The sequence below is a fragment of the Mesoplodon bidens genome, assembly GCF_964165515.1.
Source record: "Mesoplodon bidens genome assembly, chromosome: 3".
NCBI classification, from domain to species: domain Eukaryota; kingdom Metazoa; phylum Chordata; class Mammalia; order Artiodactyla; family Ziphiidae; genus Mesoplodon; species Mesoplodon bidens.
Window position 1 is genome coordinate 92,741,586 of NC_138178.1, and position 26,536 is coordinate 92,768,121.

Consider the following 26,536-nt stretch of genomic DNA (forward strand, 5'->3'; position numbering starts at 1 on the left):
CGGCCGCTCTCCCGGGCCCTTGGTTTCCCCCGCCGCGTCCCCGAGTCCCGGCAGGTCGCCTTCGGGCCAGGGCAGCCGGGGCCGGGCCTCACCGATAGTGGTGCGCTGCACTTGGGGGACCACCGTACCTCTCTCTTGTCGGGAACCGCGGACCCATCCGAGGCCTTGAGCCAAAGCCTGGGCGGAGCCTCAGCCTGCTGAAGCGCCGCTGCCGCCGGCCCAGATCCCGGTCTCGGTCCCGCCCTGGTCCCGCCCTGGTCCCGCCCCTCCGCCCCGCAGCCCAACGGTCGCCCCGCGGCGCAGGCCCCGCCCCCCGGGCGCCGGTGGCGCGCCGGCGCCTGCGCCTGCGTAATCGCCTCCGAGCGCCCGGACTGGGATGGCGGCCGTTTTGGAGTCGTTGCTGCGAGAGGAGCTGTCGGTCGCAGCCGCCGTGCGGTGGATCGCGCGCAGCGCCCAGAGCTCGGAGGTAACAGCGCCGACACGCCCCCAGGCTGGCCCTAATCTGCTTCCCGCGGGAGGTACCACCCCTGCCGTCCTCTTCCTCTAGGGTGCCTGGCTGTCAGCCCGGGCCGAGTGCGCTCCAGCTAGGGGCCGCTACCCCCGGCCGCCCACCCCGCTCAGCGCGCCCTGCGGCCCCGGCTGCTTGCGGCCCCGGGCTGGCAGCTGACCCTCTCGCCCCTCGCTGCTTCTCCCTCAGGATGACCCCGGGGAGGCGGCCGCGCTGATCTCACTTAGGCCGCTGCGGAAGGAATTCGTGCCATTCCTGCTGAACTTCCTGAGGGAACAGAGCAGCCGCGTCCTCCCGCAGGGCCCCCCAACCCCCGCCAAGGCCTCGGGCTCCTCGGCAGCCTTGCCAGGGAGACCCGGGGGCCCACCGCGGGGCGGCCGCGGGGCGCGCAGCCAGCTCTTCCCTCCGACCGAGCCTTCGAGCGCCACCGCCGCTGAGGCCCCTTCGGCCCGCCGTGGGGGCAGGAGGCGGGGCCCGGGGCCGGCCCGTGAGCGAGGAGGCCGCGGCCCCGGGGCACTGGAGGAGGGGGTCAGCGGGGAGAGCCTGCCCTGGGCCGTGGGCCGGAGGCCCAAGAGCTCTGGCGGCCCTGGCAGCCCCAGCCTCGCCCGCTCTGATCCGCCAAACCTCAGCAACCTGGAGGAATTCCCTCCCGTAGGCTCGGTTCCCTCCGGCTCTGCAGGGTGAGAACCAGCCCTTATCTGGGAGATGGGTGGCACGAAGGCTCTACTAGGGGAGTTAATAATCTAAGGCTGGGTGCTCTGTAGTAGAGCGTGGTAATGGCTAGAAGGTTGGGGATGAGATAACTACAGTGGTGAGGGGCATTTTGCAGGGGGTCCAGGCTGTTGTGGAGGGGGAGATGCTTGAAGAAAGGAATATTAGAAAAACCTGTGGCTACTCCTCAGCAGGACCAAGCCTTCACGCAGGATCAACCCAACTCCGGTGAGCGAAGAGCGGTCACTCTCCAAGCCCAAGACTTGCTTCACCTCACCCCCAATCAACTGTGTCCCCAGTTCCCAACCCCCAGTCCTGGACACTAGCCCTTGGGGCCATGGCCTTCCCCCAGGGTGCAGAAGTCTGCAAGAGGAGCGGGAGATGCTCAGGAAGGAGCGGTATGGCCTTGCTGCTCCCTGGGATGTCAGCTGCCTCTGTGGGGGATTGGCAGGGCTTTTCCCTGTGATTGATTTGTCCCCTGGGAACCCTAGGTCTGTTTCCTGGGCTGTGGATGTTTCTTTGAGGAACCTGAGTATGGCTGTGGAGGGGAAGGCAGGCTGACTACTCATGACATTCCTTCCCCATAGCTCTAAGCTGCTGCAGCAGTCACCTGCTCCCGCCTGTCCCACCCCAGAATCAGGATGTCCTCACCCCAGCCGGACAGGAAACCTCACAGCTGAACCCGCTGACCCTGCCAGAGTATCCTCCCGCGAGCGTCTGGAGCTGGTAGCCCTTGTCTACTCTTCATGCATTGCAGGTGAGTGAGAGCAAAGGGCCCTGAAATGGAGATACTTGTAGAACCACAGGTTAAAACAATTGATAAGGCATGTAGGACTGAGCCTTGGTTCTGAATGGTGTTCAATACCCTGCAGTTTCTTTTCTTATGTAGAAAACCTGGTACCAAACCTCTTCTTGGAGCTTTTCTTCGTCCTTCAGCTCCTTACCGCCCGGAGGATGGTGGCTGCCAAGGACAGTGACCTTGAACCAAATCCAGGAGCCGTAGGTTGGTGAACAAGCCTCTTTTTTGAGAAATGGGGTCTGGAAATGAAATCATTCTTAGCCAACAACTTGGTACTGTCCTTCTAGATTCCCTGGAAAGCCCTCTGTTCCAGAGTGTCCATGATTGTGTCTTCTTTGCAGTGCAGGTTTTGGAGCATCAGTTTCAGTGAGTTTTCCCCAGCAGAGGCATTTGAGCCTTATTCCCATTGTCCACTTAGTTCTCTTGTTACTTGGGGTACATGCTTGTGCTTGACACAGGTGTAGTGTGACCCTGGACCTTTTCCTACACGTAACCTTCAATTTTGTGTCAAGGCTATGAATTTAGCCCTTGAAAGAATCAAACTGCCCCCGGTGGTCTTGGTAGCTGACCTTTGGGTTTATCTAATGTTTCTGCCCTGCTCTCTTGTTCGCTGCTCCATAAGGTCTCTCTCATTTCCTTCCCCTTTGCCTTCATCATCTTTAATCCTTTGCCCATGACTTTTCTTCATGTACCTGCTCCATGCTCCAGGTAACACGCTGTGTGGTGTGCAGGTGCCAGCTTCCTATTTTCAGTCTGTCCCATTCTTGGTCATCTGTGCTCTTGTCCCTGTAGCGTTCTTTCCCACCTGGACAAAGGGACCTTGAAGCTGTTGGCTGAGAATGAACGGCTACTGTGCTTCTCACCAGTTCTGCAAGGCCACCTGCGAGCTGCCTACGAGGGCAGTGTTGCCAAGGTAATGACCCCATCTTAGACATCAACTAGCCTGGACCTTACCCTTTCTGGTCTCATAACTCAGGCAGCCCAGCTCACATCACTGTAGTGTCATTTGCACTGGAATGGGGATGAAGTTTTCTGAGCATGAACTCTGCCAGCTTCAGTCCCTAATTGTCACTGCCATGTTTTAGGTCTCTCTGGCGATGCCACCTTCTGCACAAGCTGTCTCCTTTCAGCCAGAAACTGACAATCGTGCCAACTTCTCCAGTGATCGAGCCTTTCATACTTTTAAAAAACAGAGGTGATAAGAAAAGGGAACTTTGGGGGAAGGGGATGAAGCAGGATTTTCTCTGGGATAGGCAGCCTGTGTCATTTTCATAGAAACTAGGAATTTGACACTAACAGGTGGTAGTTTAGCACTACCAGGCCCTTCCTGGCAAACATCATAAGGGCCACTTAGCCTCATTCTGTTCATGCCCATGGACTTGAACCTCTGACCTTAGCAGCCTTCTCGCAGGTGTATGACTCTAGTCACAGGGTTCTCAGACGAGAGTGCCAGATCAACTTTAACTGCCCACAGAAGTATGTGAAGCATGTGGTGTACTGCTACCGGGTCTGTAGCATTATCACATAGAGAACCCTGGAGAGGATAAGGAACGGGGCTGTGGATAGTCCTGTCCTCAGTTCTTCTGAGCTAGGGAAGGCACTCCTGAGAATGAGTTAGGCCAGCTATGCTTCAGTTGATCGGACATTCTTATGTGTCTGTCAGGGATGTGTTTTATGAGGTGCTTCGAGAGTGGGAAGATCGCCATGAGGAGCCTGGCTGGGATTTTGAGAAGGGCTTGGGCAGCAGGATCAGGTACGTGCTCATACACCGGTCACCTTGTCTTTCTTGCTTCCAGCAGTGAGCAGCTTAGTGGTAGCTGATTGGAGGAAGGCTTTGTCCTTCCAGGGCAAAGCTGTTTTCTTCTATCCTCCTTAATCTCTTCAGTTACTGCCACCTCTGCCTCTACTCAAAAGCAATTTGTCGGGCTGCGGGAAGTGGTTGAGAGTCCGCCTGCTGATGCAGGGGACATGGGTTCATGCCCCGGTCCCGGAAGATCCCACATGATGCGGAGCGGCTAGGCCCGTGAGCCATGGCCGCTGAGCCTGCGCGTCCGGAGCCTGTGCTCCGCAACGGGGAGTGCCCACAGCAGTGACAGGCCCGCGTACCGCAAAAAAAAAATAAATAAATAAAGCAATTTGTCTCTCCAGCTCCTTCCACTCAGAAATCACTCATACTTGCTCTGTGATTGCAAATGCTTGAAAAAAGTGGAATGCTCTTATTTCAGGTTGCTTGAGTTTTGGCCCAAGTTTTAGACCCTTTCCGACCTCCATTTTCTCCATCATCTCATTTGACAATACAGATAACTTTGCATAGCTAGATAACTAGGATACAGAAAGAATATCCTCTTGTCCACGTTGGTCATGAAGCTCACTGGCGCTCGGTGTAGACTGAAGATGAGAGGGGCAGTACTATTTCATGTTTGGTTAAGTGTATCTCTAGCTTTGAGGGGTCTTGGGGCTGAGGAGAGTGTCCCTTACCTTTTCCCGTATCCTTGTGCCAGCCAGCTCTGGCAGAGGTCTGCTCAAGCCCCTGGTAAGGGCTGAAAGGCCCAAGTGTTGGCTTATTCTCTCAGATCTTTCTCTCCCTCTTCCTCCTTCCATCACACTCCATCCCTGTCTCTTATTCCTCAGAGCCATGATGGGTCAACTCTCTGCAGCCTGCAGCCACAGCCATTTTGTTCGACTTTTCCAAAAACAACTTCTCCAGGTAATAGCCCCAGCGGGAGACTGATTAATCTACAGTGGACAGTATGTATTATAGGCAGCCAAGTAATGGCTGACACTTTGGGATAGGGCAGGCAAGCAGGCAGGTCCTTGTCTGGAGATTGAACAAGAGTTCTGCTCTTTGGGTGGTGGTTGAAACTCAGGAAGCCAGAGGAGGCGGAGCGCTCTCTCCCATGCCCTGCACCTCCTGCCTCCCCGGGCCTCCTCAGACACCCGGCTCTCCTGGCCTTCCTTCAGCACCTCGCTACTTTCTTGCCCTTGATTTGTGCTGTGGTAGAAAGAGCACAGGGTTAGGACTCAGGTCTGGTTTCAAATCCTAGCTCTTGTGACCCTAGGCAGATGTTGAATCTTACAGGTTCCGTTTCTTCACCTGTAAAAATAAGAATATAATCCAGACCTCAAAAAACATATCTATGGGGCTTCCCTGGTGGCACAGTGGTTGAGGGTCCGCCTGCCAATGCAGGGGACACGGGTTCGTGCCCCGGTCTGGGAAGATCCCACATGCCGTGGAGCAGCTGGGCCCGTGAGCTATGGCCACTGAGTCTGCGCGTCCAGAGCCTGTGCTCCGCAACGGGAGACCACAACAGTGAGAGGCCCACGTACCGCAAAAAACAACAACAACAACAACAAAAACATATCTGTGGCACATGATACAGGGTTCATTGCTTCCTCCTCATTTTGTTCAGTCCTTTCCAGGAAAACTCACCGTTTTTTTGATTTCTCTCTTCCTCCCCCTGCCCCAGATGTGTCAGAGTCCTGGTGGTGCTGGGGGCACTGTCTTGGGCGAGGCTCCGGATGTGTTAAATATGCTTGGAGCTGACAAGCTGGGGCGGTTGCGGCGCCTACAGGAACGGCTTGTGGCCCCTCAGAGCAGTGGGGGGCCCTGCCCACCCCCCACCTTCCCAGGCTGTCAGGGCTTCTTCAGGGACTTCATCTTGAGTGCCAGCAGGTAAAGGTCTCCTGTCTTGCAGAGAGTGGGGGCAGAGGCCGGAAGAGGTTTGTGTTCACAGAAGGGCAGCGTTTTCTCTCCTTTGTCTGGAATATAACAGGGTGGGACTGGGTGTTGCCTGGGCTCCTTCACACTTCCTGCCTCCATTTCCCTTCTCATTCTTTCACCCATGAAGGTAACCGCATTGGCCTCCTCTGTCTACCCTGCTGAGCCTTTCTGTCTGGAGCACCTCTTCTCTATTCTGGTCCTTCCTACACTTCTTCCAGTACCTTTATTTCCCCCTCCCCTTCATAGCTTCCAGTTTAATCAGCATCTCATGGATAGCCTGAGTTTGAAGATCCGGGAGCTCAACAGCCTTGCCCTGCCTCAGCCTGAGCCCAGTGATGAAGACGGGGAGTCAGACGTGGACTGGCAGGTTAGAAAGCAGAGGGAGATGATGGGGTTCTGACCTAGCGGGGAAAGGGTATTTTCAAGAAGAAATCTGTAACAGATTTGGCTTTTTTTTTTTTTTAGATTTTTTTTGATGTGGACCATTTTTAAAGTCTTTATTGAATTTGTTACAGTATTGCTTGTGTTTTATGTTTTGGTCTTTTGGCTGTGAGACACGCGGGATCTTAGCTCCCCGACCAGGAATCGAACCTGCACCCCCTGCATTGAAAGGCGAAGTCTCAACCACTGGACCACCAGAGAAGTCCCACAGATTTGGTTTTGTTCTAGAAGCCTTATGCTTGGGACCTTTTCCTTCTTGATGCACTGCAGGGTGAACGGAGGCAGTTTGCTGTGGTGCTGCTTAGCCTGAGGCTTCTGGCTAAATTCCTGGGCTTTGTGGCTTTCCTGCCATACCGGGGGCCCGAACCACCCCCGACCCGTGAGCTCCAGGACACCATTCTGGCCCTGAGGAGCCAGGTGATTGGGGGCTCTGGTAAGGAGGGAGCTGGGAGGAGCTGCAAGGCAATGGCGTTAGAAGGCTTCCTCCAGCCCCTGGGACTGACCCACCCACTGACTGACGCTGGCCCTGCCAGGTGCCCCCGGTCCTGGATGTGCGGGCTCTGCTGCAGCAGGGGCTGCGGGCCCGCCGAGCAGTGCTCACAGTGCCCTGGCTGGTGGAGTTCCTTTCCCTGGCTGACCACATCGTCCCCATGTTGGACTATTACCGCAGCGTCTTCACTCTCCTGCTGCACCTGCATCGGTGAGTAGAGAGAGAGCGGGCTTGAGAAAAGGGTATGGGGAGAACATTGCTGAGGCTGCTGTTTATGAAGAGGGTCAAGCAGCCTGTGCTTCCTGTGTGGTACCATAGCCATAACTGACCCTCAGGGAAGAGGCCAGGCCTTGATCCACAAGGAAAGACAGTGGGCAGTTATTGAATATTTGCACTTTGATTGACCCTTTTCTATTCCTACTGTGGCCCAGCTCAGAAGGGAGTACAGATCTGGGAGGGGTAATGAGACCTGGTTTCTTGTACAACAGCAGTCCCTTTTAGGTCTGCTTTTGAGAAGTACCTTCCCAGTGATAGCCTTCTGTTACTGCATTCCATTTCTCTCTTTGCACAGACTCCATTCACACCCTCATTTACCTTTTAGGAGCTTGGTCTTGTCAAAGGAGAGTGAAGGGGAGATGTGTTTCCTGAACAAGCTGCTGCTGCTGGCTGTCCTGGGCTGGCTTTTCCAGGTTGGTGGAGTGAGGATCCAGGTTGGAGAAGGGGGTGACTACTGTGGCTGAAGACAGGGAAAGGGAGGATGTATGAGTCTGAACAAGGGTGGGGCCAGAAGGTGAAGGTTCAGAGGAGGGGTAGGGATTGCCATAGTTTCAGAGGAAGGTGGCTTTGAACCTGGTGTCTAAACCCTGGAACCATGAGGTAGGAGGTGTGACAAATCTCTGAAGTGCTGACTTGCACTGCCCTAATCTCTTGCCAGATTCCTACAGTCCCTGAGGATCTGTTCTTTCTGGAAGAGGATCAGTTGGATGCCTTTGAGGTGGACACAGTAGCTTCAGAGCATGGCTTGGTGAGTGTTGGGGTCAAGCCAGAGCCAAGGGAAGCACAAGAGTAAAGGAGGCAGGCTGCCCGGTAGGGCCCAGCAGGAGACAAGCTAGAATAGAGACTGAAGTCTTTTATGTAATTCTCTTACCTGACCACCCCGTTTCTGGCACACTGGGGAGGAAGGGAAGCCTGCCTTCCCAACACTGGCCTGTTCTCTCCCCCAGGACAGCATGCCTGTGGTGGACCAGCACCTGCTCTACACTTGCTGCCCCTATATTGGTGAGGATACTGGTCTCCCCTCAGAGGGTCCTTGGTCCTTGGCCTGTCCCTTCATGAGTACCCAAAAGGCACCCTGTGGGCCCAGCGCCCCAATATGTTGTTCTGTTCTTAGGCGCTCCCTGGTGCCTCAGTCTTTCTATTCCATAAATACTTAAAAGTCAAGATGCTGGGGAGGGTGGGACGGTTCTGGAACTTAAACACTTGGGCTTCTCTGATGCAGGGGAGCTCCGCAAACTGCTCGCCTCCTGGGTATCAGGAAGCAGTGGACGGAGTGGGGGCTTCGTCAGGAAAATCACCCCCACCACCACCACTGGCCTGGGAGCCCAGCCTCCCCGGACCACCCAAGGGCTGCAGGTAGGGGGCAGGGCGGAGGCGGGGGGCCGCACAGTGGAGAAGGGAAAGCGGGCCCTTCACTGCCCTGCCCCCTCCTCCCGACAGGCACAGCTGGCTCAAGCCTTTTTCCACAACCAGCCGCCCTCCCTGCGCAGGACTGTGGAGTTCGTGGCAGAGAGAATCGGCTCGAACTGTGTCAAGCATATCAAGTGAGGATGAGTCGGGATTGGGAATGGAGGTGTTGAGGGTCCTCAGTCTCATTTCCTTACGATTTTCCCCTTTGTAACACCTTGTTGCCAAACTGAGGAAAGTCAGCTGAGGGGTGGCGGGGGAGCGGGTGATAGAGGGCAAGGGCCAGGTGGGATGGGGGGAGGCTAAAATTGCTGATGTTCTTTCAAGTTAGTTCTGACCAGATTTCCTTGAAGTTGCAGCCCCTTTCCGATTCACCCTTTCCAACTACCTCAAAACCTTGCTGTTCCTACTGCAGGGCCACACTGGTGGCAGATCTGGTGCGCCAGGCAGAGTCGCTTCTTCAAGAGCATCTGGTGACGCAGGGACAGGAAGGGGGAGATCCAGCCCAGCTGTTGGAGATCTTGTGTTCCCGGCTGTGCCCTCACGGGGCCCAGGCATTGACCCAGGGGCGGGAGTAAGACGCCAGTCTGTTTGAATCTTCTCATCTCCACTCTCCTCTTAGTTTTACTTTCCTGTCCCTTTTTCCTCTTTTGTACTCATCCTTTATTGCATATCCTCTCCCCACCCTGCTTTTTTGATGCTTTTTGTGCTTGCTCTGTAGGCTCTTATCTTGGTTTTTAGAGGTTTTAGGGCCCAGAGTCCAGAGTTGAATTGGAAGGGCATCTGGGGTGGGGCCAGAGGGCTGAGGGTGCCTTCCCCTGAGGCAGAGCCCTTCCAGCTCGGGCGATTGGTGCACTCGGGGCGTTTCCTTCTGTGGGCCAGGCTGATGCACCTAGACATCACTGACCTCTGTCTCCTTTCAGCTTCTGCCAAAAGAAGAGCCCTGGTGCCGTGAGGGCATTGCTCCCTGAGGAGACCCCGGCAGCCGTACGTAGGAAGGAGTCCTGGGGTCAGAGGGCTGGGCGGTTGGTGGTGGGAGAGGAGTGCTGTGGGGTTGTGTGTGTGAGGCTTCTGGTGGCAGGTGGGTCACTCGTGGACTTGGGCATTCGTCATTGTCCTAACTTGCCCCTGACGCAGAACTTCTGTGTCACAGGTTCTGAGCAGTGCAGAGAACATTGCTGTGGGGCTTGCAACAGAGAAAGCCTGTGCTTGGTTGTCAGCCAACGTCACAGGTAAGGTCCAGGGAGGGGGAGTGGCTGACCAAGTTTTTCAAAAGTGGACTGGCAGGAAGTTGGAGGCCATGTGGGGGAGATAGGACTCGAAGCCAGTTGGTAACAGGGAAGGGCATGGGTTGGCATGGTGAGCCTGTGCAGGGCTGCTTTGATGACCCCTTTTCTGTCCTCCCTCTGACTTGCAGCACTGATCAGAAGGGAGGTGAAAGCGGCTGTGAGTCGCATGCTTCGAGCCCAGGGTCCTGAGCCAGCTGCCCGGGGGGAGCGGAGGGGCTGCTCCCGTGCCTGTGAGCACCATGCTCCCCTCCCCTCCCACCTCATCTCCGAGATAAAAGTACACAGCTCCCTACTCCCTTCGGCTCCCCTCCTCTCTCTCCCTGCTCTTTTCCTGGTCTCCCTCCTCTCTCCCTCAACTCCAGTATTTGTGTGGCAGCTTTCTGTGTTGTCCAGCTAGTTCCCATTTTGTTACTGAATGGGATTAGGTAGGGCAGAACTGAATTGAATGGTTTTCATAACTGCTGTTCTCTGACTTCTGTACTTGAATCACCCAAAAGGGTGAAAGGGAAAGGGGTAGATGTGAAAATTGACTGAGTACACGTTACACAGATGATGATGGGAGTGGGGTAGGGAATGGCTGTCCAGTGCAGTAGGAAGTCTCTAAGGAACAGTCATCACAGTATTGGGATATGATTTCAGAAGTATTCTCCTATGTGGGAGGTGATGCTTGTTTAGTTACAGGCAATAAGAATAATCTATCAATGCTCTTAATTTGATAAAAAAAATTTTTTGATACTGTCTAGAGCAGGAGTCAGCTGACAACCTGTGGGCCAAATCCAGCCTGCTGCTTGTTTTTGTAAATAAAGTTTTATTGGAACACAGCCATACTTGTTCATTTACGAATTGTTGGGCTGCTTTTGTGCTCCAGCAGCAGAATTGAGTGATTGGGGCAGAGTCCTAAACTAGTGACCCAGATCTGGGGTAGTAGTGTGAGAATAAAGATTTGGAATAGGGACTAAAAAGGAATGACTAAAATTAGAAGAGTAAGAGGGAGAAGAAAACTCAGCAGCCATTAGCTACTGGTTTTCAACATGCAGAGGATTTCTGTACTGAAACCTCGACTCTCCTGAGATGAACAGAGAATCATGAGGGACGGAAAATAGTACGACATGTACACGACAGGACAGTTCCCTTGAATGCTTTCAGAATAAGATGCTGTCTGGGAATTGGCTAGGTATGACTGTCCCAAGATGAGTGCCATCTCTTGAGCTCTCTGGCAGCGCGTTGTCCATTGGCTTACCTGCTCCATCTGTTCCTTTGTTGTCCACTTGGTTGCTTCTCCCAGCTGTGCTGTCCTGCCCAAGCCCCAAGTCTAAGGGCTCCTTTGCCCGTTACTTCACCCCAGGGCCCTGTCTTCCTTTTCCTTCTGCCTCTTTCCACTGGCTGATCCCCACCCCAAGCCACATTCTCTGTGGCCTTCTTGGCCCTGGCCTGGCATGAAGCCTTACTCTGCTTCCACCCCTCTCTGCAGGACGTGCTCTCTTTGGCCGTGGGGCCCCGGGACTCTGAGGAGGGAGTTTCCCCAGAGCATCTGGAGCAGCTTCTAGGCCAGCTGGGCCAGATGCTGCGGTGCCGCCAGGTGAGACACGACAAGATGCTCTTCTTATGTATCTTTGTCCAGCGCCTAATAATCAGAGCTGCGTTGGCTTGGGGCTGCTGCTCTAAGGATGGTGCTAATGTCCAAGGTCTCCCTGTTTTTCACCCAGTTCCTGTGCCCACCTGCTGAGCAGCATCTGGCGAAGTGCTCTGTGGAGTTAGCATCCCTCCTTGGTATGGCTCCTTTTTATCACATCACTCTGTTGCCAGATCCCCCAGTTCTCAGGGTGGGGTACAAGCAAAATTAGAAAACAGCTTTTTTCTACTCTGTGTCCTCCCAGGGCCATGTGACCCTGCCTCCATTTCTTAGAGCTTGGCATTCCTCTCTCCCCATAGTTGCAGATCAAATTCCTGTCCTAGGGCCCCCGGCACAGCAGCAGCTTGAGAGAGGGCAGGCTCGAAGGCTCCTGCTCATGCTGGTTTCCCTGTGGAAGGAGGACTTTCAAGTGCCGGTTCCGCTGCAGCTGCTGCTGAGGCCAAGAAACGTGGGGCTTCTCGCAGCCACTCGGCCGAGGGAGGTGAGCTAGAGAGGTGGGGGGAGGGAGGCAGGTGGGCTTCTGAGAAGTGTGTTACCCCTACCACCCCCACCCCAAATGTTATTAGCTGGTTTAGTCCCCCTTTGCTGAGGCTGTGCTTATCTTCTCTTCCGCGCTCAGACTCCTTTAGTCTCGTCTCGTCTCCCCCTCCTCCCTCAGCAGCTCTGTCCTTTGTATCAGGGTCACTGTGCGGTCCTCCTGGCCACCCTGACCTCTTCCTCTGTGTGTGTTGCAGTGGGACCTGCTGCTGTTCTTGCTCCGGGAGCTGGTAGAGAAAGGTCTGATGGGACGGATGGAGATAGAGGCCTGCCTAGGCAACCTCCATGAGGCCCAGTGGCCCAGGGTAAGGAGTCCTCGTCTCCTTTGACCTGGAGAGAGAACAGGTGTCATATGTCCCTTTTATCCTGAAAGGGGGCAAGTGATGAGGCCTGGCATTCTTAGGATCTTCCCAAAGCTCAGTGGATTTTGTCAGATTTCTTGAGGACCACCCTGAAATGAAGTGGCTGCTCTGGGGGGCTTCCTTCACATTTAAGTATCTATTGTATGAAGGACTGTGTCCATGGAGGAAGGGAAGATGGAAGGGGCAGACAGTGCATGGCATAGTGAGTGTGGGGTTTGTGGGTTTTTTTTTTTTTTTTTTTTTTTTTGGCCACGCCACACATCTGGTAGGATCTTAGTTCCACAACCAGGGATGGAACCCGGGCCCCAGCAGTGAAAGCGCCGAGTCCTAACCACTGGACCACCAGGGAATTCCTGAGTGTGGATTTTTAAAATCAGAATAACCTGGATTTTAATCTCAGCTAGTCCTTAATGTTATTGTGATTTGGGGCAAGGTAATTTTAGTTTCTTCATTCATAAAATGGGAATAATTTAGACCTCCTGGGGTTCTTCAAGATGAAATAATGTGCATATTAAGTACTCATTAGTGGTTTTGACCTTCCCATTAGAGTTCACTCTCCCTGCCGGAACTTGAGCATCCTAGAGTACTAATGGGACAAGGTTTCCAAGTCCATTTCCAGGTAGAAGGCAGCTGGGAAAAAATAAAATAGGTTGTCTGGTTAGCTAGGGCTTGATATTTGGGATTGATTTTTAGTAAAAAGGGTGAATATAGAATTATGTGGGTGAACAATCTAGAATTTTGTGTCTGCCTTTTCCGTCATCTTTCTGCTTATTCCAGGATTTTTCTGAAGAATTAGCAACACTGTTCAACCTGTTTCTAGCTGAACCCCATGTGCCACAACCTCAGCTAAGAGCTTGTGAGCTGGTGCAGCCAAACCGGGGGACTGTGCTGGCCCAGAGCTAGGGCTGGGAAGCGGCCCTACCTTGGGCATCTCACCAGAGCGCTGGAACCCAGCCTGACTGTGCCTCGGGAGGAGGCCCCAGAGCCACCCCAAGTGCCCACCCTGACCCTTGCTGGTGTGGAAGTAGCTCAGTCTGTCATCAGGCTTCCTGCTCATGTGTGAAGGAAGAGAGTGGCAGCCTGGCATCCCCGTGACTGCGGGCTCACCATCCCAAGTCCTAAAGGAAGAAGGAGGGGGTCACCCGATTCAGGATTATGGTGGAAGAACCTAGAGACTCCAGTCCTGGAGAAGAAGAGTTGGCATTTATTATGAAATGATGTGTGGGGGCTTGTCGACACAAGATTCAAGCCCCACTTGCTGCTGTCCCAGCATCTCTTAGAGCTTTGTGCTTTGGGAAATCATGACAGAGGGAAGTGACTTCTGCTTAACTTGTGAGTAAAGTTAAACATGAATCTTGGGAGTCTACATTTTCTTACCACCAGGAGCTGGACTGCCATCTCCTTAAAAACGTACAACAAATGTGGGGCTCGCCCGACAGAAACCTGCCTTTTACCTTGCACCCCGCCTGCCTTCAGTCCCGTGCAGGTAGTAACTTTTGACTCTAGCTTAATCCAGGGGCCAAGCAGGGGCAGAACATTAGAGCTTTTTAAAATAAACTGTTTTCTTTACCAAGGGCTTCATGTCTAGTTATTTTCACCTTACTCATCCCTGTAGAAGGCCGCAAAGTCTTAGGTGGGCTTGGAGGTGGGCATTGACAGGGTAGAGCTGTCCCATTGGTTGGCCACTTAGCAATGCCTAAACATTCCATCATGTGAGACCCTGCAGGCCAGAGAGCCTGGGGCCCTTGTTAAGCCACTGCCAACAGTATTGACTTCTGTTCAATTCCTTTAAAGGTTTAGGATGTGTGAAGTTTCTACTCACCAGATACTGCCCACTTGTGATGCTTGCTTCTTGGTGGGCTGGGGGTGTTTGATTTGGCTCAGAACAAAAGCATTCTACCTGTCTATAAATGATGCACCAATTTTGACTAAGCAAGCACTACCTTGATAACATGCATTAAATTCACTCTTCTAAAATTCATGGTTTTTCTACTTTGGCAGTGTGTGCAGAGAGATTCAGTCTCTGTCAGGGGAAGGAGAGAGGGTAGGGTACTCAGCGAACCCTCTTGAAGTGGCTTGCAAAATCTGTCTGTGCATATGTGTGTATTTCTTAGGAGAAAAGTTCCCAGCTGTCAAAGGTCTCCAACCCAAGGAAGGTTAAGATGCTCTGGGTCTAAAGAGGTCTGCTGTATGACTTTAGTAAAGCCAGTTGGGAGCCCTTACAGTAGGTCCCATCAGCACAGAAAAGTTAAAAATGGGGGTGTGTCTCACCACTTTGTAATCATGCTTCTGCACAGTCAGGCAGTGATCATCCCTTCCGCTCAGCTCATCCTAATCAATAAGTTTTTGCATCTGAACCTTTTTTTCTTCATCTCTTCATTTGTCCTTTAAATCCAATTTATACTATAGCAAATTATGGAAGTTCTGAATGCTTGGGAACCAAAACAGTTTTAAGAAATATTTTATCTTTCTGCACCCATCAGGTGTGGCTGAACGAAAGCACTGCCCCAGGAAGCTGAGCCCCGAGGTAAGCAGACACCCAGCTACTTCAGACACCCAGCTCCATGTGAGGTGGGACAGGCAGGCAAGCATGGAGGAAGCCTGAAGCCCCAGGATGCTGAGTTTAAAGCCCACTTAGTTAAACCGCACAGGCCCAATTCAGGAAACGCTGGCCAGTGTGAACCTTAAGGGTTTACTTTAGGCAGGCAGTAAGATAAGAAAGGAATTAGAGACAAGCAGCTAATGAACTAGGGAACTCATTAGTATTTAGGTTGTTTTCCATATACCTGCTCTCTACCAGTATCAGTGGTTTTCAAAGTGTGGTCCCCAGACCAGCAGCCTCATCATCACCTGCAATTTCCTAGAAATACAAATATGTGGGCCCCTCTCCACTCTTCTAAATCAGAAACTCTAGGGTGGGGGCCAGCCTGGGGTGTAACAAGTCCTTCAGGTGATTCAGAAGCACAATAAAGTCTGAGAACCACCTGTCATAACCAAAACCTGACCTCCTGGATCATTTGGAGCCAGGTCCCTGGATTATCCTTAACACCTCTGCATCTTACTGTAAGATCAGCCTCAGTTAATGTTCTTTAGGTTTGCTGACTCACATGCCTGGCTTGTGGCTTCTCTAGTTTAGGGGATACAGTCACCTCCAGGCTAACCACCGTTCAGATTCCCATTGCTGGCTCTACCTCAGAAGCCCTAGAGGTGCATACCTGTTAAAGAGCTTCCTTCCAGGGGTCTGTGGTCACCGTTGAGTGTGGCAGTGGAATCTGTTCTGGAATCCTCCCTCATGTTCATGTCTGGGCTACAGCTGGCTGTAGCTGGGCAACTTACCTGGTTGCTCTTTATGTGCAAAGCAGTGCTGAGCTCATGGGAAACACTCAATACATATGTGTAAACTATATAGCTTGAAACTGGGCCATGAGTAGTTACTGCCATCATAATCACCAGGCTGAATTCTGAGCCCAGATGACACACTTAGGCTATCCCAGGGTAGTCTTCACTGAATAAAAGTACACACTGGACTTTTAATTTGCAAATGTTCTGCACTTTTCAATCAATGGTCTTAGAGATTCATATGAAGAGAGATGGGAGTACATAAATAGGGTGTTAAATATATCAATTGTAACCAAAAAAATTAACCAGAAAAATAAGTTTAAAAGCAATAAAAAAAACCCTTCAATAATATATAAATAACTTAATCTGAGGTAAGAGAAAAACAAAATCCTGCAGATACTTTTAGAAAAATAAACTTCTGCTGCACTATATAGAAATTTACCTTTTACCACATCTTCTCAATCCCCACATGGTCACCCTCCTCTTCCACCAAAGACTCGGCACCAGAACTGAAGCTGAGAATCTCTCCGACCCCTACACTTCAGGTAATCATACAGAATATTCAAAGCTCGAGTTCAGCCAGGCTAAGTTACAAGAAAACTGAACCCATTCTCTATCCCACCCTAGAATAGAAGGGGCTACAGCAGTGCGTGGAATGCTCAAGAGACGACTGAAGGCTGGGACCAAGTCTCTGAGTGAGGTAAGGAATGGAATTGCACTTCCTCCTAACAAATCACTTACCTCCTTCTAGGAGGTCCATTATCTTCCCTCCAGTCTTCAAAAGACAGTTTTTCATCTCTGAAATGAGAGATGCCCACGCACCACCCCAAGTCCTCCGCAAAGAGCTAGGCGCCCCCCCAACCCCAAACCTATCCAGCCAGTTTCTACAGTGGTCTTCCCATTCTTCTGAGCTCTGGAGTGGTGGCTCCATGACAGAGCATTACTCTATACTCCTTACTGGGGCCAAGACCCAAATAATTGTCTTCTTCTGTGAGGGAAAGGAAGAGGGAGGGCAAAGCAAAAATTAATAATAAAGCATTTTGTAAAAATTCAAGGAGGAGAAACAATTCTAAATCAGTGTTCTGGTTTGTGCAGCTGTTTTTTTAAACCATTTTCTTCCCACAGTGGAGCTGACTGCTGGAGCACATTCTGAGCAGAGTCTTGGCCAATGGCTCCTGCTTCCCTACCAGCCCCAGGGCTGCACCGAACTAAGTAAGCCCCATGTCAGAGCACTGCAGGCTCCCAGCTCTGCTGGCTGTGTCCAGTCCTGATCCTTGAGTGGCCTGTATGCCACAGGGTCCCAGAGATGGGAAAAAAAGGTGAGAAATCCAAAAAGGTGAATTGAGCTTCATTCACTCTGGACAGCCAGGAGCTCAGGCCCCCTCACTCTGCAGAGGTGCCAGCTGTGACCAAGTACTGACTAGGTTTCGCTGGCAACTCAGGGCTGAGTGCTGTCTGCCCAGTCGGGCACAGCAGGTAGCCTCGGCTCTTCTTAACATCAGGGTACGGAGAGTAACAAGAGCCGCCCCAGCATCTCTGGGGCGTCCTGGAGCGCCATCTTGACCGTGAGATGCTAACTACCAAGGAAGGAAGCCAGTCTGGCTATAACCAGCGGCTGCTGTTTGATGAAGGAGCTTAGGAGCTGAGGGGGGAATCCTGGAGCACCAAGTTCTACCTGAAATAAACCAGAGAGGGAAGAGTTAAAGGTGCAGACAGACCCAAGAGAGTACACAGGGGCACACTTCAGCCATAAGCAGCCACCCCAGGCTGCTGTGATTGGAGAGGCTCTGAACAGAACTGTCTACAGCCCTGTGCTCTGCTGTTCAGATCTAGGCAAAAGCTTCACTTCCCAATGACAAAAGGTCAAGTCAGGGAACTGAGGGTGCTGCTCCGCCTCACAATGACTCATCTATCTCCTGAGGACCCTGGGAACAGCCAGAGGATGTAGGCCGCCAGGCTCTGGTAAGAACAGCTTCAGAAGAAGGTTGATCAACTCTGCCTCATTCCTTCCTCTCTGATTCCCCACTGATTCGTGACCCAAGAAACCCTTGAGTCTCCAGCTCTCAGGCCACAGGTCCTGGGTACTGAAGAACATTGAACAGCTATACAGAAAGCTCCCATGGGGCTGGGGTCAAACCAAGGCATGCTGTGAGGCCAGCTGCACAAGGTGGATCACCTGGACCAAGTAGATGACTCTGGTGATCTCCTTCCCTTCCACAGTGAGGGGCTGCAGGATCCAGGCACTGGGCAAGATCTCCCCTCGGACCATCTCCCTGCTGGGTCTCGGCATGGACGCATCATACACAGACTGAGCTGCCATGATAGACAATTGCCCCTGGAAACAGAGCAATGTGAGTTCAGCCTACGTGATATGGGAGGGACAGGGACAAACAGGGACAGGCTCCAGTGCAGTCAGTACCGGGGAAGGCACCCTGGCCCAACTTGCCCTCCTTCCCCCAGAGGACCTGATGCCCACAAAGACTGCTTCTCACAACACGCCAGTCCAAGTTCCTCCCACAACATCTTTACCACCAGCAAGGCAGGCACCTCTTTGGCTTCCACGCAGACACAACAGAAATCCCGTGGCTGCTTCAGTGCACACAGGGTGGTATTGCACACCAAATACACTGGAGGGGCAGGGATGCAGAAAGTCAGACCGAGTTCTGCCCTGTGACACCCCATCATCCACAGCATGACACCCCGCTGGACCTAGCTGAGTACCCGGCCTTCTGAGAGCACTGCCTCTGTCCCCTGGGCTCACCCAGGTTGATGTTGTTGGTCACCCGCTGATGCAGCCTCGCTGTCTGGATGGGCTTGTGGTATAGGGGCCACAAGGTGGGGTCACTCACAGCTGCCCACACATGAGACAGTGGCTGGGACACCACGCCAGCCCCCAGGAAGCCATGCCGAGTAGAAGAAAACACCTTGTAGTACAGATGCACGTCCTGCTCCTCGCCCTGATGGCTGGGGGAGACACCAAGGGTGGGGAAGAGGAGGAAGGGATGAAAGCTGGGTTCTAAAGTCACAGAGGAAGAGCTCACGGTGAGGGACTCAAGGAAGCCGGGGTGGAGAAGGGAAAGGAGGAGAGAAGGTGAGCAGGGCCACAGGGAGAAGACACTGTGCAAGGGAACTTACTTCCAGCCAGCTGCTGCCTGGCAGCTGAAGAGGTTGTTCAGATTATCTGAGCAAGCAGCCATTACCTGGGGACACAGTGACCACACCCAAATTAGTGGGCACGGTTGGTAGCAGACTCTTGGATTAGTCCCTCAGGCCAGCATTTACTGAATTCCCCGCTTTTGTAAAGACAGAGAAATGAAGAAGCCCTCATCTGCCCTGTTCCTTCCCTCCTCTTTCTTCCTCCCCACCCAGCAGAGTTGGCTACAGGAAACCTCACATCAGCCATAGAGATGTCCACGATGTGCTTGGCCAAATCCTTGTAGGAGGAGGAGAAGGAGGTCCCCAGGCTGGACAGAGAACAGCAGCAACTGCCCAGGGAGGCTCTGCGGCCTACAATGAACAGGTGGAGATTCTTGAGATGGCATGAGCATCAGGGCCTCAGGGCAGCAATGGCCTCCTGAGGGACAGTGGCTCCCTAGGATCTAGCAGACCTCAGCCCCGAAGTCCCCACACCAGGTAGGTAGCTCTGCCCCACCACTCACTGCAGGCTGAGGTTTTCCAGGCAGAGCTGGCCAGGTTCAGCTGACTGTTCCTCACTGCAGAGCGGCCCCACACCTCCCCTATCGAGGAGTCTCTGGAATCAGGTAAGTTTGTGTCCCGCTGCAGAAGAGAAGACGCTCAGGACCAGAGCAGAGGCAGGGAGAGCAGAGCACCAGAAAGCCGGTGCAGAATTCTCTCCTCTGCCTCTGAACAGCACCAAACAGCTTTAGACATAGAGGCTCAAGTGAAAAGGTCTTCCCTGCTGGATGCCCTTGAGAAGTCAACCACAATAGAAACCAGTCCGCTGGAGAGTTTCCTTGCCCTTCAAGCCACACGCTCAAGGTTGCTTGTAGGAGAGTTCCAACAGGGATCAGAATGAACTGGGACCTGAGACGATGGGGTACCAGGGGTCAGTGAGTGGGGGGGGGCCCTCTGCGCCACTGCAGCAACAGGAACGAGGCCATGGCTGGAGCTCTGTTTAATGTGGGCAGCAAACAAAGCCCAACTGGGAGGTGGGAGGTGGAATGGGGAAGAAAAGTGACGGGCTGTGAGAAAAGCTTGACCCTTGGCCCCAGCCCCAGGTACAGCAGCTAAGCCAAAGGTCCTAATTTGGAAACAAATGGGGATGATCCTCTGGATTTGCAATACAGCCACCACACCTTTACTACAAGCAGCTCCTCAATGACATGACCCTTGACCTCTGCTGGATCTAACAGGCGTCCACTATCCTACCTCTATCATCAGTTCCTAACCTAGTGCTACTTTTAAAAAAAGGTGAACAAAGGTATTCTGTCTCCATCCTTAACGTCCTTTCTTCCTGCTGCAACATCCAAGTGGTATCTCTCCTACTTCAGGCAGATTGAGATTTTGTGCCACCTTCTTAAGAACCTTTCACTACTGATCATCTCTCTCCTCACTTATTGCCTCCACCTCTACCTCTTCACTAGATTCTTCATATCAGCATTTAAGCATGCAAAAATTTCTCCCACCTTTAAAAACTTTCCTCTACAGGCATCTTTGCTCCTTTGTCCTTTACAGATAAACTTGAAATGATTGTCACCATTTGCCATCTCCCACCTCTTATACCCTTCTGAATGCACTCAAGTCTAGCCTTTGCTAGATCCATGTGCCTGGATGTGGTGAACAGGTCCCAGTCCTCATCTTGCTGAGCATCTCCCTTTCACTTGCTTCCTGAATCCCTGGGATCTTGGCTTTCTATCTCTCTGGGTGTTCCTTCCCAGTTTCCTTTGTTGGCTCATCTTCCCCAAACATGAGTTGATTTATTGGGATTCTTTCAAGACTCGGGCCTAGGCCCTCTTCTCACTCTATAGTATACTCCTGTATGATCCCATCTGTTCCCAGTGCTATACTGATGACTTCCAAAAGTAAATATATGTGGATTAATCAAATATTGCTGAGACGACAGGGTCACCATCTGAAGAAAAGGTTACATCAGAGCCATTTCATACATCTTGCCAAAACAAATTACTTATGCTTTGTGGCTCAAAAATATACAGGGTGGGGGAGAATTTAGTATTACTATGAGAAAATTTTTTTAAAAATTTAATGATCTCATAGTGCAGAAATGCCTTCCTAAACAGGGCACAAACTCCAGAGGCCATGAAAGAAAAGACTGATAAAAACTAGATTAACATATAAAAACAAACAACTAGGAAAAAAAACACTGGCCTCTCAAATGGCAAAAGGATAACTGTCTTAATATAAAGAAAGGCCACCAAAAACAAAAGGAGAACAACCTAACAGAAATGGACCCAGTACACTGGCAGGCAGAACAAAAAGCCAAAGGGCTCTTAAATATCTGAAAAGGCACTCCATCTCAGACACAAGAGAACTGCAAATTAAAACTAAAATGAAGTACTATTTTATGCCTATGAGATGCACAAAGATTGAAGGAAAAAACCCTTAATAAACACTGTTAAGCAGAAATTTGGTAAGTAGGCACTTATATATTGTTATTTGAGAGTGTAAATAAGTATATTTTGAAAATATTCATCACATATTTTAAATTAAAAATACATATATCCTTTGACACCTAGCAATCCTGCTTCTAGGTATTTAATCTACAGATATTCTTTCATTTAAGTGGCAATAAATATTTTCAAATATGAACTCAGAGAACCTAGAGAATATACTGCCCTTGAGTCTTTCCTGAAGAAATTACAAGAAGAATTACTAGGGTAGAAAAAAGAATGTATACCAAAGACCTGCAAATGAGCAGTAGCACGAGAACTAGAACTCTGAATACAAACACTGTAAACAGTATAGAAATACTGTAACAAAAGGTAATGAGAAAAAATGAGAGAAGGTGGAAATACGCTGATTTCCTCATGTTTTACAGCCAGGGTGAAAAGAAAACTGCTAAATCAAGAAATAAAGACTATTTAAATATATATAAGTGATGAAAAGAAAGGGAAAAAAAGGCTTCCAAATTACCAGAAAGAAGACACATATACACCCCCAAATCAAGGAAAACACAGACCACAAATGAAGATAAACAAGATTTTTTTTTTTTAATATACATTATTTATTTATTTATTTATTTATTTATGGCTGCGTTGGGTCTTCGTTTCTGTGTGTGGGCTTTCTCTAGTTGTGGCAAGCGGGGGGCACTCTTCATCGCGGTGCGCGGGCCTCTCACTATCGCAGCCTCTCCTCTGTGTTGAGGAGCACAGGCTCCAGATGCGCAGGCTCAGTAATTGTGGCTCACGGGCCCAGTTGCTCCGTGGCATGTGGGATCTTCCCAGACCAGGGCCCGAACCCGTGTCCCCTGCATTGGCAGGCAGACTCCTAACCACTGCGCCACCAGGGAAGCCCTAAACAAGATTTTTAGAAGCCAATGGAATATTCATGACCAAAACCCTCAAATATAAAAAAATAAAAATTTTACTGTCTCTGAAATCATACATTCTCTCAACACATGGCAAACTTAAAAATTAATAACAGGGCTTCCCTGATGGCACTGTGGTTAAGAATGCACCTGCCAATGCAGGGGACACAGGTCTGAGCCCTGGTCTGGGAAGATCCCATATGCTGTGGAACAGCTAAGCCCGTGCACCACAACTACTGATCCTGTGCTCTAGAGCCTGCAAGCCACAACTACTGAGCCCTCGTGCCACAGCTACTGAAGCCTGTGTGCCTAGAGCCCATGCTCCGCAATGAGAAGCCACCATAATGAGAAGCCTGCACACCGTAATGAAGACACACCCCCACTCGCTGCAACTAAAGAAAGGTGGGTGAAGACACATCCCCACTCGCTGCAACTCAAGAAAGCCCACACAGCAATGAAGACCCAATGCAGCCAAAAATGAATAAATAAAAATAAAGTTCCCTTACAAAAAAAATCAGAAAACACGAGGGCCTTTCTACCAAAAAGTTTTGAAAAACTCTTAACAACTGGGTAAAGAAGAAATACAAACTGAAATTTCAAAATTACTATAAAGCAAAGATTATATACAGATATATATCTATATCTCTATATATATCACAACTTGTGGAATACAACTAAAGCAGTGCTCAGAGGGAAAGTTTTAACTTCAGATATTTACATCTATGAAAAAGAATAAAAATGAATATTATGAACAACTACATGCCAACAATTAGGTAACTCAGATGAAATGGACAAGTTCCTAAAAAGACACAAACTTCTGAAACTGACTCAAGAAGAAATGGAAAATCTGAATAGACATTTAATAAGTAAATTTAGTAATCAAAAAATTTTAAAAATTCCCACAAAGAAAATTTCAAGATGGGATAGCTTCATTAGTGAAATCTACCAAGCATTTAGAGGAGAATTAACACCAGTTCTTCACAGTTCTTCCAAAAATAGAGGAGGGAACACTTCTCAACTCATTCTATGAGGCCAAGATTATCCTGATAAAACCAAAGACGTCAAGTAAACTACAGACCAATATCCCTGTGCATTTAAACAAATAAATCCTCAGCAAAATAACTAGTAAACTGAGTCTAGCAACATATAAAGAGGATATATACCATGACCAAGTGGGATTTATCTCAGGAACACAAAGTTAGTTCAACATAGAAAAATAAATGTAATATATTCATAGAACCAAGGAAAACACCCACATGATCATCTCAATAGATGCAGGAAAAAGTAAATCCAACACCTTTTCATGATAAAAACACTCAATAAGCTAGGACTAGAAGGAAATTTCCTCAACTTGATAAAGATTATGTATGAAAACCCCATAGCTAACATAATAGTAAAAACTGGATGGTTTCTCCTAAAATCAGTAACAAGACAAGAATGTCTACTCTCACCACTTCTATTTAACATGGTACTCAAGATTCTAGCCAGGGCAGTTAGGCAAGAAAACAACAACAAAAGATTGGATATTCTATATACAAGGTCACATCACCTAAGGAGTCTAATAAAAAAGTATTAGAACTAATAAATGAGTACAGGAGACAACATCAATATAAAAAAATCAACTGTATTTCTGTATAGTAGCAATGAGCAAACCAAAAAGGAAATTAAGGAAACAAGCCCATTTATAATAGCATCAAAAAGAATAAAATAGGTAGGAATAAATTTAACAACAAAAAAAACTGAAAAAGTTATACTCTGAAAACTATAAAACATTGTTGAAAATAAAGAAGACCTGAATAAATAAAAAGATATCCCATGTTCATGAATTGAAAGACTTAATATTGTTCAGATAGCAACCCTCCCCAAATTGATCTACAGGTTCAATGCAATCCCAATCAAAATCCCAGCTGACTTCTTTTCAGAAATTGAAAAGATTATCCCTAAAATTCATATGTACAGTCAAGGGACCCAGAAGAGCCAAAACAGTCTTGAAAAAGAACAAAGTTGGAAGACATATACTTCCTGATTTCAAAGTCTACCACAAACCTAAACAGTTATCAAGACAGTGTGGTATTGTCCTAAGGATAGATATATAATTCAATGGAATGGAATTAAGAGTCCAGAAATAAATCCACACATCTATGGTCAGTTAATCTTTGACTAGGGTGCTGAGACAATTCAATGGGAGAAAAGACTATCTGTCTGAACAAATGGTGCTGGGACAACTGGATATCCACATGCAAAAGAAAGAAATGTGATCCCTAATTCTCACTATATACAAAAATTGATTCAAAACAGATCAAAGCCCAAATGTAGGAACTAAAACTATACAACTAAAAGAAAATATAGGCATAATCTTTGTGACCGTAGATTGAGCAAGAGTGTCTCAGATATGAAACCAAAAGCACAAGCAACAAAGAAAAAAATAAAGTAGACATGATCAAAATTTATAAATTTATAAAATTTATAAACTTTGTGCTTCAAATGACACCATCAAGAAAGTGAAAAGACAACACACAGAATAAAGAAACTTTTTATAAGTCATATAACTGATAAGGGACTTATACTAGAATATATAAAGAACTCTTTGCCTTAATAATAAAAAGACAACCTAATTAGAAAATGGACAAAAGATGTGAAAAGATATTGCTCTAAAAAAATTTATAAATGTATAATAAGCAAATGAAAAGTTCAACACCATTAACCATCAGGATGATGCAAACGATGAGGTACCACCTGACATCCCACTGGGATGAATATAATTTAAAAGATGAATAATAACAAGCGTTGGCTAGGATGTGGAGAAATACACTGTTTATACACTGTTGATGGGACTGCAGAATAGTGCAGCCACTTTGAAAAACAGTCTGGCAGTTCTTCAAGTGGTGAAACAGAGTTACCCTATGATCTCAGTCCAACTCCTAGGTAAAACCCAAGAGAAGTGAAAACACGTCCACACAAAAACTTGTACATTAATGTTCACAGCAGCATTATTCATAATAGGCAAAAAGTGGAAACAACCTTAATGTCCAACAACTGATGAACAGACAAATAAATGTGATAGTCACACAATGTGATATTATTAGCCATAAAAAGGAATGAAATTCTGATACATGCTACAAGTGGATGAACCCTTGTTGTGGGGTGAATTATTGTTCTCCAAAAATGATACGTTGAAGTCCTAACTCCTGCTGTCTATAAATGTAACTTTATTTGGAAATAGGGTCTTTGCAGATGCAATCAAGTTACGATGAGGTCCCACTGGATTAGAGTGGGCCATATATCCAGTGACTGGTGTCCTTATAAGAAGGCCACACGAAGACACAGGGACACAGAGACACACAGGGAGAAGCCACGTGATGCCAAAGGCAAAGACTGGAGTGATACAGTTACAAGCCAAGGAATGCCAAGGAAGAAAGATGTTTATAGCCATACAATCTGACCTCAGGAAACAAGAAAAATCTCAAATAAACAACCTAAACTTACACCTAAAGCAATGAGAGAAAGAAGAACAAACAAACCCAAAGTTAGTAGAAGGAAAGAAATCATAAAGATGAGAGCAGAAATAAATGAAACAGAGATGAAGAAAACAATAGGAAAGATCAATGGCGCTTCCCTGGTGGCGCAGTGGTTGAGAGTCCACCTGCCGATGTAGGGGACACGGGTTCGTGCCCCAGTCTGAGAAGATCCCACATGCCATGGAGCGGCTGGGCCCGTGAGCCATGGCCGCTAAGCCTGCGCATCCGGAGCCTGTGCTCCGCAATGGGAGAGGCCACAACAGTGAGAGGCCCGCATACCACAAAAAAAAAAAAAAGGAAAAGGGCTTCCCTGGTGGCGCAGTGGTTGAGAGTCCACCTGCCAATGCAGGGGACACGGGTTTGTGCCCCAGTCTGGGAGGATCCCACATGCCGCGGAGCGGCTGGACCTGTGAGCCGTGGCCGCTGGGCCTGCACGTCCAGAGCCTGTGCTCCGCAACGGGAGAGGCCACAACAGTGAGAGGCCCGTGTACCGCAAAAAAAAAAAAAAAGAAAGAAAAGATCAATGTAAGCTGGTTCTTTGAAAAGATAAACAAAAATGATAAACGTTTAGCTGGACTCATCAAGAAAAAAAGGGAAAAGGCTCAAATCAATAAAATTAGAAATGAAAAAGAAGTTACAGGGATTTCCCTGGTGGTGCAGTGGTTAAGGATCCACCTGCCAATGCAGGGGACACGGGTTCGAGCCCTGGTCTGGGAAGATCCCACATGCCGCGCAGCAACTAAGCCCGTGTACCACGACTACTGAGCCTGCACTCTAGAGCCTGAGCCACAACTACTGAGCCCATGCACCTAGAGCCTGTGCTCTGCAACAAGAGTAGCCACCGCAATGAGAAGCCCGCACACCACAACAAAGAGCAGCCCCCGCTTCCCGCGACTAGAGAAAGCCCACGTGCAGCACAGCAACAAAGACCCGATGCAGCCAAAAATAAAATAATTGACTTTAAAAAAAGAAGGTACAACTAACTCCAGAGAAATACAAA

General features: G+C 49.4%; 2 protein-coding genes across 5 annotated transcripts in view; one reads left to right on the forward strand and one right to left on the reverse strand.

The window, feature by feature from the left end:
- Positions 1-368: 368 nt before the first annotated feature.
- Positions 369-13,749, forward strand: CDAN1 (codanin 1). Of its 4 annotated transcripts, none has more exons than XM_081227196.1 (28): positions 369-466; positions 698-1,188; positions 1,411-1,617; positions 1,807-1,976; positions 2,109-2,222; positions 2,306-2,384; positions 2,811-2,931; positions 3,104-3,213; positions 3,682-3,771; positions 4,650-4,725; positions 5,486-5,691; positions 5,986-6,106; positions 6,451-6,597; positions 6,714-6,880; positions 7,272-7,359; positions 7,605-7,694; positions 7,894-7,948; positions 8,169-8,302; positions 8,387-8,490; positions 8,769-8,927; positions 9,277-9,340; positions 9,507-9,585; positions 9,771-9,919; positions 11,114-11,221; positions 11,349-11,412; positions 11,575-11,756; positions 12,010-12,117; positions 12,952-13,749. In XM_081227196.1, exons 1-28 carry the CDS (start codon positions 377-379, stop codon positions 13,075-13,077), a joined length of 3,699 nt encoding a protein of 1,232 aa, XP_081083322.1. In that variant the 5' UTR covers positions 369-376; the 3' UTR covers positions 13,078-13,749. The 4 variants fall into 4 exon arrangements, with proteins under 4 accessions (XP_081083322.1, XP_081083323.1, XP_081083324.1 ...); XM_081227197.1 differs by having other exon boundaries at positions 1,414-1,617; XM_081227198.1 differs by lacking the exon at positions 11,575-11,756.
- Positions 13,750-16,048: 2,299 nt separating this feature from the next.
- STARD9 (StAR related lipid transfer domain containing 9) overlaps positions 16,049-26,536 on the reverse strand; it is a 126,440-nt gene continuing 115,952 nt past the window's right edge. Inside the window, 7 exon segments of the mRNA XM_081227195.1 lie at positions 16,049-17,188; positions 17,690-17,848; positions 18,061-18,140; positions 18,275-18,477; positions 18,649-18,713; positions 18,908-19,020; positions 19,173-19,290. Coding sequence (XP_081083321.1) covers positions 17,087-17,188; positions 17,690-17,848; positions 18,061-18,140; positions 18,275-18,477; positions 18,649-18,713; positions 18,908-19,020; positions 19,173-19,290 — 840 coding nt within the window. The 3' untranslated portion in view covers positions 16,049-17,086.

Coding starts and splice junctions, on each gene's coding strand:
- CDAN1 (XM_081227196.1), top strand. CDS start 377: ATGGCGGCCGTTTTGGAGTCGTTGCTGCGAGAGGAGCTGTCGGTCGCA. Junction 7,695..7,893: donor TAGCTTCAGAGCATGGCTTG/GTGAGTGTTGGG, acceptor TCTCTCCCCCAG/GACAGCATGCCTGTGGTGGA. Junction 7,949..8,168: donor CACTTGCTGCCCCTATATTG/GTGAGGATACTG, acceptor TCTCTGATGCAG/GGGAGCTCCGCAAACTGCTC.